At 41.3% G+C, this 17,535-nt stretch overlaps 1 protein-coding gene across 2 annotated transcripts in view; it reads left to right on the top strand.

The window, feature by feature from the left end:
* The window catches only part of LOC116386438 (mannosyl-oligosaccharide 1,2-alpha-mannosidase IA), a 166,495-nt gene that overhangs the window by 107,414 nt on the left and 41,546 nt on the right, over positions 1-17,535 (top strand). For both annotated transcript variants that reach the window (XM_031852645.1, XM_031852646.1), the window contains exon 4: positions 5,643-5,723. In XM_031852645.1, the coding sequence (XP_031708505.1) occupies positions 5,643-5,723 (81 nt within the window). The remainder of the gene's footprint in view (positions 1-5,642; positions 5,724-17,535) is intronic.

Below are 17,535 nucleotides of genomic sequence, written 5' to 3'. Positions count from 1 at the left end.
AATCTTATAAAAATGCAAATATTCATGAACACAATTATGCAATTTGTCACCACACTCGGTAGCTTTGCAGTCCAGTGTATTTGAACTCTGATCAAACAAGTTAATAATATCTCATCACTCACTCTTTACAGCGAGGTTAAATATTGAGCTGTGTGGGCTCATCATTTGTGAGAACCCCCCTTTTTTCTTTTCATATATGCATGAAGTTATAAGCTCCCTTCTCCATCAGAGGAGGCTGTTTAGCATGCTCCAGAGGTTAGTGGTCATTAACGCTAATGTTGGAGACTGCTTTCAAAACTTTGGACGCTGATCATGACTGTAATTACTGTACTATGAAAAAAGAAAAGGAAGAAACAGCCGCAGCTTTCCGTGGTGAAAGTAGCTGGGCGGAGACGAGCTGCCTTTGGGAAGCAGAGGCAGCAGCTTCGAGTGTGCTGCATGCTAGACTGACAGAGATTAGTAGCAGGATCTAATTGGTCCCTTTCATGATTTTTCCATGTTTAATTAGCGATGTTAAGTTAAATCACAGTCTTAAGGAGTGAATCACCAGCTCGGGTTGGAGAGGCAATCATCTGCTTAATTTTATCATTGACTCATCGGATACATTTTTATTTTTTTTTCTGTCACATCAGGCTAATTTGGCTTTTGAAATGTTGGAGCCATTTTAAACCTGGATCGAGTCATCTGCGCAGCGACAACGATGCCTCTTTATTAGCAGTAAATCATTACATTAGCGTGTGAGCAGGACACGCCACTGGGCAGCCGTCCTCTCTCAGCTCCTTGGTGCACGGCAGCCAACGCCAATCAGGCTCATGTCCCAGGCAAATCTGGGCCGAGTCCGACGACAATCTTCGCCATGGCTGTTGATGGCTGATGAATACTCATTAACAGTGAAAGGAGCATCGAACACTGTCAGAAACACCGCGCGGTGCTGGTGAAGCAGAACACCTACAAGGTACCACGGCAGTGTACCCAACGAGTCATTACACTCATTAATTAATTGTCTTTTCTGCCGTGGCTCCTCCTGCACAGCAATTACATTATGTCGAACAATTAAAATGCTAATTATTCTCCTAGTATCATGCATATTTACAATACGTGAAGCATTGTTTAATACGGTATCAAGTTGCGTGCTTAGTTTGAGACGTTCAAGAGGTCAACTTTGCTTTTTTTTTTTAATTTCACACCTCATTTTGGTTCATTTGAAAACATTTTTTGACTGTCTGGTTCTCAAGATTACGAAATGATTCACACCAATATACAGATTGATTATCACTTCCTGAACAGCACACGTACATAAAATGAGTTTATCTTTAGTTTAGTGCCCTTGGAAGTGGCCTCAGTTGAATTAGTTGGTCTGCAGTGGACCAGGGTTTGACAGATTAAACCGTACTCACCGCACAAACGCACCAAGGTCCGTTTCAGCGAAACATACAGGTTAGGTGTAAAAGTGGCCATAATCTAGACAAGGCGACACAGGAGCTGTGCATTCAAATCGCTTCCAAGTATTTACAGTATAGACTTGTTTTCCATGGCGTCTGAGAGCTTCAGCACCAACATGTTTGCGCAAGTAAAGAGGTTGTTTGTGCTTTAAAGCTGCAAACTGCAATGCAGACTTGTTCTTGAGTAATCATCTTTCAGAAAGTCTCATTTTCCCTTTTAGTGGCAGAGGTGGTTCGCGCTCCTGTGTTTACTCTGACAACCTTGTGTTGCCTCCTAATTAGGTCCTCGGCTTGAGCACCGTGAAGAGAGACAAGAAAAAAAAGAGTAAAAAAACAGGTGTTATTCACTATACCTGATTTCTCAGTCATACTTGCTGCACCCCACGCTTAAATGTGCCTCGAGGAGCAGAAGCACAGTCAGATTGAACTTCCTGCTGCAGCATTTAGTCTCTTAGTGGGAGAGGGTAACTTTTTTTTTTTTTGGGATAGAAGTGGTTTCAGGGAACCACTTATGATTTCCTCCTGATTCACCTGTCGTTTATCTTCGGGACAATTAAACATAGAACCTATAAATTAGGTCTAAAATTTTCTCAAACTGTAATAAACTGAGATGACACCACCGGTCACATTCGGACTTGAGTCGGAGAAAAGGCTAATCAATAGCGCAATGAGTGAAACTGAATTATTCATGTTGATATTTCCCATAATCTGCTCTTTATTGATTTTTATTTTTTGTTCGTCATGAATATGACTTTGTGCTTTCAGCCGGATGAAAACATCCGTTTTACCATAAATCTTGAGAAACTTAATTAGTCACCGAAACTGAAATGAAACAATACATTTTAGTCTTCCCCCTTTTTGTCACAACGTAATTATGAGAAGAAAATAATATATTACGATATTCCTGATATTCAAATGAGCCAGATGTGTTTTTTTTCCAATTACCAGCTCAAGCCCTAACGGCTTTGGAAAGTTGTATTTTGTAAATTAAACTTGGACGATGAAAAGAAACAAAGTAATGTACTTTTTGTTTTGGACAAATACACATCTCAAGCTGGATAACCCTGTTAAACTCCAACCAGTTCTACAGTGAGCCTCAGTCAGAGCCAAATCCAGTCTGCTGTGCAGAACTTGTGAACTGCCTCTCGGAGAACATTGACATTGTTTTTTATGTTCTGTTTTGATATCTTGCTTGTGATGTGATGATTGAATCGATGTAAGTTGTGTTGTGTTTGTGTGCTCTTTCTGAGCCCCGGGTCCTGCTTTTTTTTTTTTTGTTGATTTAATGGAGATGCAGATCTGAACGGTTGCCCCATTTTCACAGGAACAATGTTCATGAAAAATAGATCAGATTCGAAATACAAAAATCAACAAAACCCTTTACAGAAAGTGCGTCTGTAGTCCTGTTTTTATCAAAACGCACTTTATGGGATCTTCAGTGCAGTGGTATTTATTTAAAGGAAAAGGCTTGCTGGGTGATTTATTGGGCCTGTGTAGGGAAGTTAAAGTATGATTAGCAAAACCATAGTCGGCATTACTTGTCCTCCCTCACTGTATCTCCTGCCTGTCTTGCTGAGTGCCACTGTCCCTGGTGATAAATAGACACTCCGTTCCTAATCACTGCCATCGTATTGCCATTACTGAATGGGCCACTCATTTCAGGGTTGGCAAGACAGCTCAGCTGCCCTGCCAGAGGCATCAGTGCTCTGTCTCAAGAAGTGTCACCAGTGTGCCGACTTCAGGGATGGAGCGCACAGCACCGTGGTTGTAAAACAGTCCTGCTGTTATTACCTGATTTATAAAGTTCCATAACACATAACAAGGGCAATGCACTTTAAAGGAATAGTTCGACATTTTGTGTGGGAAATATGCTTATTCTCATACATGCCAAGAGTTACAGGAGAAGATTGATACCATTGTCATGTCTTTACACTACATATGGAGCTGGAGCCAGCAGGTGGTTAGCTTAGCTTAGCATAAAGACTGGAAAGAGGAGGAAACAGCTAGCCAGGCTCTGTGCAAAGATAACACAATCCAACTAACAGCACCTCTAAAGCTCACTAATGTAATATTTAATATCACAACAAACCAAGTGTTAATGGGAATGCCTTATGCTAAGCTAACAGGTTAGCATAACAGCTTCATATTTACCAAACGGACACGAGAGAAGTATTGATCTTCTCAACGTTTCCTTTATTTGTCAACATGTGTTTGTTGCCAAGTTGGGGACATGTTGCGAAATATTTCTCGTAAAATGAAACTGACTGCAAATTAGAACACATTCGATGATTTGTTGATGCCCAGTGTGTGTATATATACACACACACACACACACACACACATCCCTTGAACCGATGCCAGTAACTCCACATCTCTATGCTATTCTTCAGAGTGCAGCTAATTGCCCTCTCTGGCACCCAATTACAATTTCCTTATCATCCACACTTGAGATAGCAATTTCCTTCTCAATGGGTCTCCAAGAGTTCCTGACAGATCCAACCTTGAGCTCGCGTAAGAGGCAATAATTATGTTGTTATATTTAAACACACTCAGTGTTTCCTCTTATTTTATATTTCACGTAGAAGAGAAATACATTTAATGTTGGCAAACGGAAATGGCAACTTAGCACAGCACCTCTCCATGTAAGGTTTCATAGTGGAAGCATGGAAATATTAGATATTTCTGCAAAGTTTCCAAAAGTACAATAAATATACAATTTTATGTTTGAGGTAAATGAAGGGCTCGCAGGTATCTTGAGCTTTTTCATACAGTAGTTGAAAGACAGAGATGCTAAATATACAGTATAACAGGTTATTTATTTGGATTGCATACAAAATTGGATGAAAATCATCAAGGGTGGGTTACATTTAACTCTACACTTGTATCTACCATGATAAATTAAGCATAACGTCATAAGTCAAGCGTTCATGTTAACCGGCAGAAAATCTGTGAAAATGAGAATATTGACATTTGGGCGCATCAAGATAATTAAAGAAAAAGAGTAAATAAAGGTGCTTGCCGTTATTTGGGAGTTTAAGATATGTCATCTAAAAATAACTTTTCTGTATTTATAATTATTGTAATATGAAAAAGTTCTGCTGGTGTCAAAAGAAGACAAGACAAAGATGACATTTCAAAAACATCCAACAAAGTGGTTGAAACTTTGAATGAAACTCTACTTGAGCCAGTGATCTCGCTCTCCGTTAATTGATCTTGCCCTGCAGTTGAAAGAGAGACACCTCAGACAAAAGAGAGTTCTGAGGAAACAAAACACCAGGGAACATGATTACGTGGCTTCGACTTTCTGACCTGACTCTTTGAGTCTGGCCTGGCTCGAGTTGTTGATTTATTTGGAGAGGGAACCTCCATCGCAGCTGGTGCACAGAGAGACGAAGAGGAGTTCACATATTTCTGGCCTTCCCTCTGGACTATACTGTATTTTGGGGGTTTTAATCTGGTGGTGAAGATGATGTTAATACATTGATATTGAACCTTTGATGTTGGCAATTAATGCTGATTCTGATGTTGCACATCTTTATTGGCTTGTTATCATCATCACTGTGTTATACTGTCACAGACTTGTGAATACACCACAATGTCCTAATGAGGGATAATGAGGTTAATCAATTAGTCAATCAGTGGAGTTTGTTTTCTTTAGTTCTGTCACATCCTCTCCTAGCAACCACGTCTGCTGTTGTCATGGAGATTCACTGCCGAATTGCCTTTCTTTAAAAAAACGCTAAAATACTGTTTATGGCAGAGGTTGTACAATAAGAGACGTCTTTAGAAATGTGACTGTAGTCTGTAGAGTTGTTTGATGAGCCTGTTTTTTACACATTAAGAGGAAAACTCTGCTGATATTCTTAATTTTACTTGTCGTTAGACAAACACACACACAGTCGAGTCACTGTACATACTCACTAAAAATCATGCCTATGATTCACAGAGATTTCATAAGTTTACAGTGTGTAATGGAAAATACGCTATTAATATCCATATCTGGGCGGCCAAAGGGGTCTCAAAGGGCAGTTAATCTATCAGCTATCCCAGCTATTTAATACATTTACTATGAAAACTCACATCTAAGTAATCACAACTATGTTGACTACAATGTTATAACTTTCCCATAAACACCACTGTGCTGCTTTACCGCTGACTGAATTGACATTTGACAATTTGATCTCTCTCTTGGTTCAACAGAACGGTGAGGCATCCCTCTTTGAGGTGAACATCCGTTACGTTGGCGGCTTGCTGGCGGCGTACTACCTGACAGGAGAGGAGGTAAGATTAATAGATGTCTGTTATCCCTCTACTCTGGGGAGATCTGCTGGTTCCTTTATCCCCAACCAGCCCCGCAGTTTGAAAGAGGAACAGGCTGCGACTGCATGTGTGAGCGTAATATTGTATAATTCTTTCTTTAGCCTTCATTTTTTCCAGCTAGAATGAAAATTAAAATAAAAAGTAGCAACATTGCTGAGCGAAATTCAGTTAGGTACTCTGCTAAAGGTGGATGGAAGCTGAAGATTACACCGTTGACAAAACGGAGAATATAAGCTGCTCTTAAAATCAATTTACTTTTTCTTTCTGGGTTTATTTTAGCCGCGATTTGTCCCCAACTGCAACAAGAAAGTGTGTTGAAATACTCGCTCTGATTCTGGTGTCTGAGAAGCTTCCTCTTCATAGCAATGGCCGTCCAAAAATAATCAGCCCAAAGTATACATTGCTTCAAATCTGCTGTCATTGCATTATTGTTGAATTTACGATAGTAATAAAGTAGTAATACTCAGAGACCAAGGAAGTGTCCTTGAAGAAGCCGCAGTGGCTCCGGTGAAGCTGCTCTGCGGCCCAAGTGTAAAGGCCCGTGGTTACAATTGACAGCGACCAGGTGTGAAGCTGTGAAAGCTTTTATGAGCGTGAAGCACGGCCTTGCCAGGAGAGAAGTATGAATACCATGCAAGCCTTGGCTGGATAAATACAGGTTTAACGATTGCCTGTGACAAGCACACAGCACAAATGGTCCAGTTCATTATCGGCACACTGTGGAGTCTCGACGCGTCACCGTAACGAGCGTCTGCCTGTAGCAGCCTCCCGGAGCGCACGCTCACCCGTACACTGCAGTTGTACTGTTTTGAACGGGCACTCAGTCAAAGAGGCTGGAATCTGTGCAGAAGCAGCATTAATGGAAAGAGGATCCAGTGACATATAAACGCTCAAGTCACTTTAATGGACATTGATTTGCAGGCCGAGCGAGTTGAGGGGAGAGCAGCGTTAAATTCTCCCCCATCGCTGGGATGAGTGAAATGTGAATACATTGCTGGAGCAGAATATATTGTTGAATCCATTATCCCACATTTGCGTGCCATTAATTCTATGCAGAAAATGTCAAAGAATGTGAAAGAGAGCAAATGAAATTACAGTAAGGTCTTTGTGTGTGTATTATCGTCTTTGGTGTTCACAAGGAGCTCACAAAGAAACAACTGATTATGAGCGTGGTTGGTTGTGACTGTAGCTGGTTTTTGATGTCATAAATGGTGTCAAACAGGTAGGAGGACGGAAGATGATTTTTGCACTCTAATATTACAGACATTGTTGTGTGATTGCTACATTTCATTAAATATGCAATGGGAAAGAGTTAAAATACACACCGTAGGACACAAGCTCATTACACCTCTATTTAACCTCACTTTCTGACGAATCGGGGAATCCCTTCACTTGCTGACGCACATGCATGTTAACATAGTTACCAAATTAACTTCTATAATATAAACGTATATTTCAATCTGTTTGAGCCTGCAAGAACCAAACCAAACACGCAAACTGGGAAATGCACCAAAGTCAGTTTGAACTGAATCAAAGCGGGTAAAAGCAACCTCAATCAATCATTCTCCCTCTCACCACACTGGAGACATCGTTGTGTTGGTTATTACAGTTTCCATCATCTCTGTTGCTCACTAAGTTTTGCTCAGACGACTGCAGTCCTCGTCTTTGCGTTTGGACTTTCTTGCCATTTACACTACACTTTGCTCCCATCTTTCCTGTGAGATGGAGCACGGCGTCTCGGTTTTCTGACGGATGTATCAATACCCCTTTACCCCGGCAGGGTTATCCGTCACAAGGCTCACTTGTGTGCTTTCTGTGAAGGGTCCCTGTGAGACAGATTTATAGCTACCTGATCCCCCCCCCCCCCCCCCGACTCCCCCATTAGGGTCTAGTCCTAGGAGCCTGCTGCTCCATTCGAATGATAAAATCGACAGATTGAAGGTCTGTCGCTGCTGCAGAGACTTAAATCAACCGAGATGCAGTGCGGGAGACTATTACGAGATTGCGCATCCAGTTTGACCAGAGGACATTGGGCAGCTGGTGCCGCTGTAAATGATTGCTGGGGAGTGAGCGGGTACTGATTATGGCTCCTCGCGGGATGCAGTTTTGCTGGTGAACTGCTTGGAGCAGAACTGGAGCAACACCTGACCATTAATAACTTCCTGTTGTTGTGACCGTATGTGTGTACTATGTGTGTTTTCTCGGGGCCCCAGGAGGATCGTGGTTAGTCTTTATGTCCCCGAGTTAAACGTCTTGTTCAATCGAGTCTGGCCGCCGCTCCTTTTGACGCTCTTTCATCGTTCACCGTCACACACTCCTAGCCAGGCCAAATGGCCCTAACAGAAGAGGCAATCACAGTACTGCAGGTGTTAGATGCGAGTGTCCTTCTGTGATGAGTCCACCTGTATGGCCACTTGTCGATACCTGAGGGCTGCCTTACCGATTCCACTGTTAATTGGCTTTTGATTCATTGTTTCACTGTTTAAAAAGTCAGTAAATTGTCAAAAACACGACTCAGATTTAACAGACCCCAACGTGAATGTTCTGGCATACTTATATATAGACAGTATATATATATACTTTCTTTATCCCTCTTAATCAGAACATTTGAGCTGTGTACAGTTACAAGAGCGATTTAAATAAAAACGGACCGGCTTAGAGTTTACAGCAACACTGAGCCACAGAGGACAGGAGGCGGTTAGATTAGGTGGAGGACAAGGGAGAGATGAAAGGGAAACTTTGCCGATATTCAACCGGCTCTGTGCGCCCGTAGCTTCCCGCTCACCCGCCGGGAAAAGTCATCAGCGTGTACTGCCCACGCTGCTGTGACAAAGAGGCAGTTGAAAACACAAAGGTTTTTGCCCACTGATATCCAAACACACATCTCTTCATATTGCTATCGTTAGCTAACACGTCCACAAACAGTGAAGGGAGGTTTTATATGAATGGTGTGACTATCCGGTTACCTTAAGTCTCATTTGATGGGATGATTTTTTTTTTTACAAAAGCCTCTGAGTGCAGGATGAGTCATCAAACCTTTGAAAAAATGAATTTGTATGTATCAAATACTCCGATACTGATTTCTTTTTACATGTATTTTGTCATATAACAAGAGATGGATGCATTTATCCCCATTTCCACTGTCTTAAGAGGCTGTGTTTTTATCATAGAAGCCTCTCTTATATTTGAAATACTTGCAGTTCTGCGTGGGTCTCCATGTGTACATGTGTATTAGCACGAGCGTGTCTTTTCAGGTTCTTTTGCATATGCTATTAGCCCCTCTCTTCACCTCCCTATAAGACCACGCATGTTTATACAGTGTGTCAACTCGACCTCAATTTCTCAACTGCATGACTACGTGCAGACCTGTGTGCGCGTGTGAGCCATTTGTAAGTGTCCATTTATATGCACGTGTGCGGTGGTTAGACCTTGTGTCATCTCCATCCCTTAGTGAGAACAGTGAAGGGGAAAAGGGGGGGTGAATTCAATCAGCCTTGTGTGAAAATTGCCCGTGGGCTGAGCTGAAGCAGCAGGGAGAGAGGGAGGCAGCAGCCGGCAGAGGAGAAGAAAGACGTGTGTTCATATACTCATCAGCGAGAGGAAAGAAGAGATGAAGAGAGACAGAGGTGGGGGAGGGAGATGGGGGATCAGGAGAGGTGAGGAAGAGAAGACGTGTGTTCATATGCTCATCAGAAAATGTGAGAGTGCGTGAGGAAGTGATACAGAGAGGCAGGAGGAGGAGAGGAATAGACACAGAGTTAGAGTGTATGAAATGTAGAAAGAAGTGAAAGATGCCATAAGTAGTATTCCTAGGTGGTGGACAAAGGGTTCAAAGAAAACTCATTTATCTCCTTTTATACTGTGCTATTCACTCACAGCAGTATGACAATCCAGAGATGCAAACGTATAAAGATTTATAGCACAGACAAAAAAAAATTACTTTTCTGTTAAAAACATTTATTTCAAATAAACAGCATTTCAATTAGATTCATATTTGATTTCCTCTGTAAAAGACACAAAATGATGCCCAATAAAAGCCTCATTAATTCATTTTGTTTTGTTGTCAAAATGTTCTAATTAAAAACAACCAAAAAGTTTAACAGTAATAAATTACACTGGCTGCTCATAGCAACTTGGCTTTGTAGCGCTTATAAAACAAGGAATTCTCATTATGCTGCAGAGAATCCTTTAGCCGGTCAGGACTGTATTTACGAGATGTAATCCCTCAAACGTGCAGATTTTGTCGTTTGATATTTGAGGTCAAGGCCTCGTGTTGCCTTTCTGTTTTCCCCCCCAAAGAATCATGTGTCATTGCCTGAGCTTTCAAGCGTGGTTCCTATCTGCATCGCTCAGTTTTCATGATAAATAATGCTTCTGTTCGCTGTTCGGGTGCATGGGGGGAATTAATGGAAGTGTTCAGCATTGAAGTAGTAGAGGAGACGGTTATTGATATATTGTCAGACGCAAGTATGACAATACTTAAAAATAGCCGAATGGAAATCAGACAAACTTGGTCACAAAGTACTTTTGCATGAATATTGTTGCAGTTGTATTTGGGCAAAGAGACTTCACATTGACTTGCTGGTGTACATGCACTATAGCTGCACCACCTCCCCCAATCCATTCTGTTTAATCTTTACAAAGAAATAACTTCCTGTCAAACACCACAGTTTTCTGTTGATTGCATAGCATAAATATGTCATCTACAGTACCAGCCGTACATGGCTTTAAAATAGATATTTAGCCAACAACTTGAATAATACGGGGCAGCTGTGGCTCAGCAGGTAGAGCGAGTCATCCATTAATCGCAAGATTGACGGTTAGATGCCTGGCTCCTCGTGTCAAAGTGTCCTTGGGCGAGACTCTAAACCTGGAATTGCTGTGGAAGAGGAAGGTAAAACAGAAAATACTGGGGGTAAAAACTCTGAATTTATAACACACTTTGTCAAAAGATGGTGATTGGTCTTTTAAGAGTTCCCAAGTACCGACTGCTGATATTTGGCCAGTGACAATCCATCATTCAGGAAATAGTTTTTATATATTTTTCTCTACTCTCATGTCTTGGGGTTTGCAAGTGCAGTTCACCAGTTTTTTTTTTTTTGTTTTTTTTTAAGAGAAGTCTGATCCGGCAGCAGGTGATGCTAGACAGCTGTCAGACCCTCTGTATATAACAGACATGTGGGTGCACATGCACATGTTTTATTTATACATATAAACAGCCTGAAACCGACTTCAACTCAGGACATAAACAGAATATGGAGCAAGAGTTAGTCTGTTGTTACGTTATTTACTGTGGGGTAACAGCTATTCAGTGCGTAAGCAGGCTTCATTAACCTGTTAAAGCAAACAGCCTCGAGCAGAAAAGCTCCACAAACGATAGTTTTAGGAATGTTTGTTAAAAAAAAGGGGAAGGGCCCTTGTAAGTGGTCCTCTCCCATGTCTGACAGACTGTTTCTACCCATGAAAGATGCAGAGGAAAGTAAAGACAGACAGATGGGGAGGAGAGGCAGGAGAAAGCGAGTGAAGAGGCAGAGAGGGAAAGCTAGCAAAGGAGAAGAAAGAAAAATGCAGAGGGAGACGGGGGGGGGGGGGGGGGGGGGGGGGGGGGGGGGGGGGGTTGAGAGTGGTAACGAGAGGGAGAAGGGAAATGGAAAGGAGAAAGAGATACTGTAAATAGAGAGGGGTATATTTATTATATATTATTGGTAGCAGCCACATTATGGACCTCATTTTACCCTGCTCCAATCTTGTCAAGCCAACAAAGAAAGGTCAAAGCCCTCATTCTAACAATAGACTTCACACTACAGCTATGCAAATCAAGGCATATGTTTTCTGAGAATTGAAATTCTGCTCTGGTTCTCCTTGGAAGGAAGTAAACACTTTTTTGCTCATCTTGTTGCCTGCCTATTTCTATTCTGGGTCGATCACATTCACATTTATAACTGGTTGGTGATCTTCAATCCACCACTTTCACGTGTTTCTGAGATGAGGGACACACTGTGAATGTTGGGAGAAAAAGCACGGGCCATGAGTCTAACCGTTTCTGCTCATATGACTAGAGCTGCAAAGTACCGTGACGTATTCGTTTGTTATTCTCCACTTAAGTTCATAAACTTAAATCTTTGTTTATGTCCCGGTGGCGTCGTATAAATACCATCATTTTAAGAGCATTCTTTGTGAGGGAATGTGGCGGGGGAGGGGTATAGTGTTTTGCACTAGTCAATGTTTTCCCTCTAATTTGGGTGACCCATTTCTGTCTCCAAATATGGTTTTGTTTTGGGTCATAACACAGGAAAGCGCTCACTCACACACACACACACACACACACACACACACACACACACACACACACAGACAATATGAATATCACACATCACATTGAGAGAAATGCTGTAAATTGTAAACTCCCATCAGAGATGATCTTTATCTGTTTCTACTTTGACGTTTTTTCTCCCTGTCATCATTTAGTGCCAAGGCAGATTCAGTTGTCCCGCTAGTTTGCAGTGTGTGCAGCATGTATTGCCGTGGGAGCAAAGTTTGTCCTTAGACTGCATGATTTGACCTTTACTCTCCTGCTTAAAACGACGTGCAGAACAATTTGATATTCATGAAAGCAGCTAATGTCGATCAGTGCGTCTCAATCACAACCTGATATGCAGGAATCATATGAAAACTTTCTCCGTGCGTCTCTCATTCCCGCAGCTCCTCCAGAAAGATATCCAAGTCCCCCTGACCTTTTTTAAAGTGATGCGACTGAATTCAAAATGAGTACAGGGATTTATTTTTGTTATCTTTTGTAATTTTTAGGTTTATATTATGATAAAAGCAACATCTTTTAAACATTTTTTAAAAATGTTGTGAAATTGATATATTGAAATTTCAAATACATATTCAACCCTCTGGGCTGTATTTTCATTATGGTGTATTGTGGGGCCTGTGTGCCAGTGAAGTTGCATTTTTGATATTGGGCACACCCAAGCTTTTTTCTTGCAAATACTTGTTTGAAGTGTAATCTTTAAAATTAATAAAATAAAATCCCTAATCGGAAAAATTAATTTACAAAACATTATACAAATCAACTGATTTAAAATAAGAAATTACATTTCACTTAGTATCACTTCACTTATCAAAACAACATCAAACATCTCCTTTAAACTAATTTAATTTACGGTAGTCGATGGATGACCTCTGGACATCAGAGTGCTGTGACACAAAGCTTTTAAAGGAAAAGGTAATTTGCTTAGTCATGACTGATGCCAGGCCCCGCCACACCTTCTGGTAATGTTCCATCCTAATTTGACCTAATTTCCAACTGCGCCGAAGTCGCACCATTCACCTCTGACCTCAATATTGACTAAATATCAGCTGCCAGGCCATATTATGCACCTGCACCATGCAACAGTGACTTTGTACTGTGTCCCACTGATTCACAAACATAATGCGATCTGAATAAAGTCTTTGCAGAAGCAGCCGAGTGCAATTACATCTTTTTCATCCATTGTTATCAGCTTGGTGGGACTGGATTTTTTTGTATTTTTGCCTTTTCTTTCTTGCAGATTTGTAGCTTGGTCACGTTGAAAGGCTGCACTGCATGCAGTGTTTACTTTGAGGGCGTCTCACATTATTCTCCACCTCAATTTTGTCTCTGATTAGTGCAGCACGTCCACAATAGCGTTTCCGTCACTCTGCTCTGGTGTCTGTTTGGGCTTCATTGAAAACAAACATTGTTTAAAATCATTAAAAGTATTAAATGCAGTTCAGCATTCATCCTGCACAAGTCTGACTACGGTTAACTTCCCCTGTGTTTGAGCTTAAGCAGCCAATGAAAGCCCACTGTCTATCTTCTTCAACTCATCTTTCTCCCATCACCCACTGCAGCAGAGAAATGATATCCTCCCTGACCGTGTGTCCCAGTGGAGATAAATTAGAGCCAGGTGATTTATTTTTTTTCCACAGTATAGTCAGTTACTGTATATGGGAAGCCAATTGAAAGAATCTGAGCCTCAGTGGTCCAGCGGGTGTTGATGTTCATCAGAGTGGGCGAGGAGAGGATCGCTTTAAAGACTGGGGTATACTCTCCTGCCAGTTGAAGGGTACTGTGCCTTTTCTAACTCCCCATCACACCGGGCTGCCTCTTACATAAGCTGTGCTGAGAAGCAAAGAAAAATGGAAAAATATAGTCTGGTTGAAATTGGAGAAATATGGTTCAGCCGGTGCAGGTGGGGACAATTGTAGATGGAGATGATTTATCTGTATTTCTGTGTGGGGATTACGTATCACTGAGTTTAATGAGTTTGTCATGCTGCCATCTGAAATATAGAGTAGCTTTACTTCTAATATGGGATATAGGGATGTGACAGTGATTGTTTCCGCAGTTAACCCTGGCTCTATAAATGGCAATGTCAGTTTCTGTTGGTCCAGACTGAAATAGTTCAACTACTATTTGATGGTTTGCCATGAAATTAGTTTCAGACATTCGTTAGCCTCACAGGATAAATTGTACTAACATTGGTGATCTCCGGGCTTTTTCCTTTAGCGGCACCATCGGGTCGAAATTTAAATATGTCCGATTCTGCAAAACTTATCGCGTTCACAGCAGCCTGAGAACTTACACAGACGTTACACCTGCTAACCTTTGTAGCACTGTCATCGTTAGCATGCTGGTATTAGCAGTTAGCTCTACCGCTGTGCTAAAGTACGGCTTCATAGAGCTGCTCACATGGATGTACTGTAGACTCTTAGTCTTGTTTTATCTTGGTTCAAAGCTAGGTGCAGCTGATCTAAACCAGCTAAAAGACTGCAGAGTACAAGGTACAATATGCAATCTAGCTGTTGGTGCACTATAAGTTGAGTAATCATGGTGTTATAACCTAATTGGAATATCAATTTTCCTTTGCATTTCTCAATTTTTGATGTATCTCAGGACCTCACAGTCTTTCTGAACTGGCAGGATCAGGCATTTCCTTTTAATTGCAACTCGCGCTCATGTCAAATTCACTCATGTTTCTTTTAATGCCACGAGGCTTGCCTTCTGCAAGTGTTAGCTAATTAAGGAATGTTCATCAACATAAAAACAGGAATCCATTCACAAAAAGCCTGGTAGTTCATACTGTATTACAATAGCTTTAACAGTGGGTGCCAGGATAACTAAATAAGTACAGTAAGTGGAAATGAGCCTGAACTCGCTCCTGTGTGCTTGTATCACCTTCATGTCCGTGTGGTCTGCTGCCTGTGTGTGAGCAGCGGCTGCCTTCGCATTTTTATCTGTTTGTTGTCCTTTTGCTGAAGAGCCGAAAAGTGGTCTTGGAAGAAATTTCATTCCCTCACATCTAACTGGATCATCGTAATCGCAGGGTAACCTGCCTCTGTAGTCCCAGCCGCAGGCTTAACCGTGAAAGGAAAGCTCCCTATCCCAAACCCTCATTCTGCTCTGTGTACAAGCAACCTAATCCCATTTGTGCAGAGTTAGAATAACTGTGCTCCACTCTTACACCTTTCGCTTTTATTATGGAATTAAGAGGCACTGGATAAGAACAACATCTCATAACAAGCAGCTCACACATCTTGCATTATAGCTTGTTCAAATGTTGTACTTCATGCACCGGAGCATCCTGCTTATTTAAAACTATCTTGTATAATCCTGTAATAATAACTCTCTCACTGAATGACTCTTACTCAAAAATAGCAGCTTGTATGCCAGAACTGCAGCCACGCCGAGCCTGGTAGGATACGTTTCTGTGACTGTGAGTGGATTATTGCATGATTAAGAAGAACAGGAATAGTGTTTCTATGCTGCAAGGAAAACACAAGACCTTTACTTTTCTGCATATTGATGTGTCCCCGCTTTCTCTAAATCAGACTATTAGTTTTCTCCCTGTATAAGCCCCTCAATTAGTCTTTATTCTTTAGTGGTACAGAACATTCTTGCTGGAGTAATTGGACTCAGCCTGGAGGAGCTTTGGCACAGGCCCAAATGAGCCCAAACCTGAATAGAAGCCCTGCTGAGAAACTGATGAAATTTATGCGTTTTTTTCTTTTTTTCTTTCCACAAGTCACGCCAGTCAGTAAGGACCAGGCCAAACAAATCAAATCCAGGGGATCATTTGGCTGTTCTTAATGATGTCAGCCTGGTGGCATTCAGGCCTTTTCATTCAGACTTTGCATAGCTCACAGTCCCAAGTTCGTATTCAGAAGCTTCACTGCTCCTCTTTGTCCATCTGCAATTTAGAAAAAGAGGCTTTTTGTGCCTCTAAGGATGAACTGAAGACATTTGGAGAAAATCCAAGAATTCAATATATTCTTTTGATTGACAGCAGCACAAAGAAATATAGTGGGGAAAAAAAAATGTTTTCCAGCATAGAAAGTGTTACTCTTTCACCTGAGGCAAGTATTGCTTTTGGATGTTTTTCCAACCTCAAAGACGCAAGAATTTGATTCAATAAAAGAAGCCCCATTATTGCCTCAGTACGCTTTACAGTATTATTCAAGCAGTCAACGAGCTGACTTTTAACAGTGAGAGTATCGATCCCGGTGACTTTGGCTGCAATCAATGCCTTCCTGGAAATGGAGTGTCTGTGTGTGGTGTGACTGGTGGCTGAGTTGTTGCTGGAGAGGTTGAAAGAGTAAGTGATGTAAAGCATGCAACAAACACAAACAAAGAATGAATACCATAGAACTTCTTTTATTATCTAGATTTACAGATTTTTCTGTGTAAAATATTGCCAAAACTTTTGATAGCCCTGGCTTACGTTTTACTCACCTGGCCGATCAATAGTGTGCATGCGCAACTCTCAACCGAGAGGAGAAAGACGTGAGATGATTATAATTGTATTGTATTTTCCAATATGTCTTTTCATATTTCTTAGTTCAGAATGAATTGTGTAGGAGCCGATATAACATCAAGTGTGAAATTTAGGATAGCAAACAGTGAATTCACGTTTGTCCAGGAGTCCTTCCTATTGTTATGTCGAAGCTGGAATATAATGGAGAAACGTGGCAATTTGAAATGATAGCACTTGTTTTGCAAGCCTAAACAAACACCATTGCTCATGCTGCCAAGAGGGTATTTTGAATTCAGACAATGTTGGCCATAACCGCTTTTTATTCAAAACAACAACCCATGGAATTGGTTTGGGTGGCGGCCTCTCCAAACAACGAGCTAGAAAGATCAATGTGTGTGCAAGTGTGAGTTTGCACATCTTTGTGTTTGTGCATGTATTGTTTGTATACAAAACAGTAACTCTTCACCAAATATGAAAGAGGCAGCACATTGAATATGATGTCCCCCACCCCAAGAACATCGACACAGTGTCACAAAGAAGAGTCTGGACAGGAGGACAGGACAGCCGCAGCCTCAGAACAAACAAGCTGGTGCTGCACATCTAAGATTGTTGACAGCCAAGTTGATTCAAAGTGGATTCTCGGTCAAGAGGAAGACTTGAGCTGCAATTTTGCAGCATGTCAACAACATGAAAAATCGTCCAATTTTGTCTAGAAGACTAAGTCCATCTTATTGAATTCCATTTGGGCTGAATAATGTCTCCGTGCCGTCCGCAGCGATACGGCACAGACTGCTGCGGCTTTTCAATTCCAGATGTAATTGAGTGTATGTTTTTCATGAAGCTGCAGTGGCCATTAATTAAGCACATAAAAAACAGCACATTAATTGTGGGACAGGTTAGAAAGCCTACTTGCAGTAATCAATTAGATGATAAATAATAAATGAAATCTCCCCGTTCGCAGCCTGGGGAAATTCAATTATTCATCATCCTCA

Source organism: Anarrhichthys ocellatus, unplaced genomic scaffold, assembly GCF_004355925.1.
Source record: "Anarrhichthys ocellatus isolate YVR2014 unplaced genomic scaffold, GSC_Weel_1.0 scaffold13, whole genome shotgun sequence".
Classification (NCBI taxonomy): domain Eukaryota; kingdom Metazoa; phylum Chordata; class Actinopteri; order Perciformes; family Anarhichadidae; genus Anarrhichthys; species Anarrhichthys ocellatus.
Note: the sequence above shows the minus strand (reverse complement) of the source record. Positions and strands in the feature narration are given on the sequence as shown.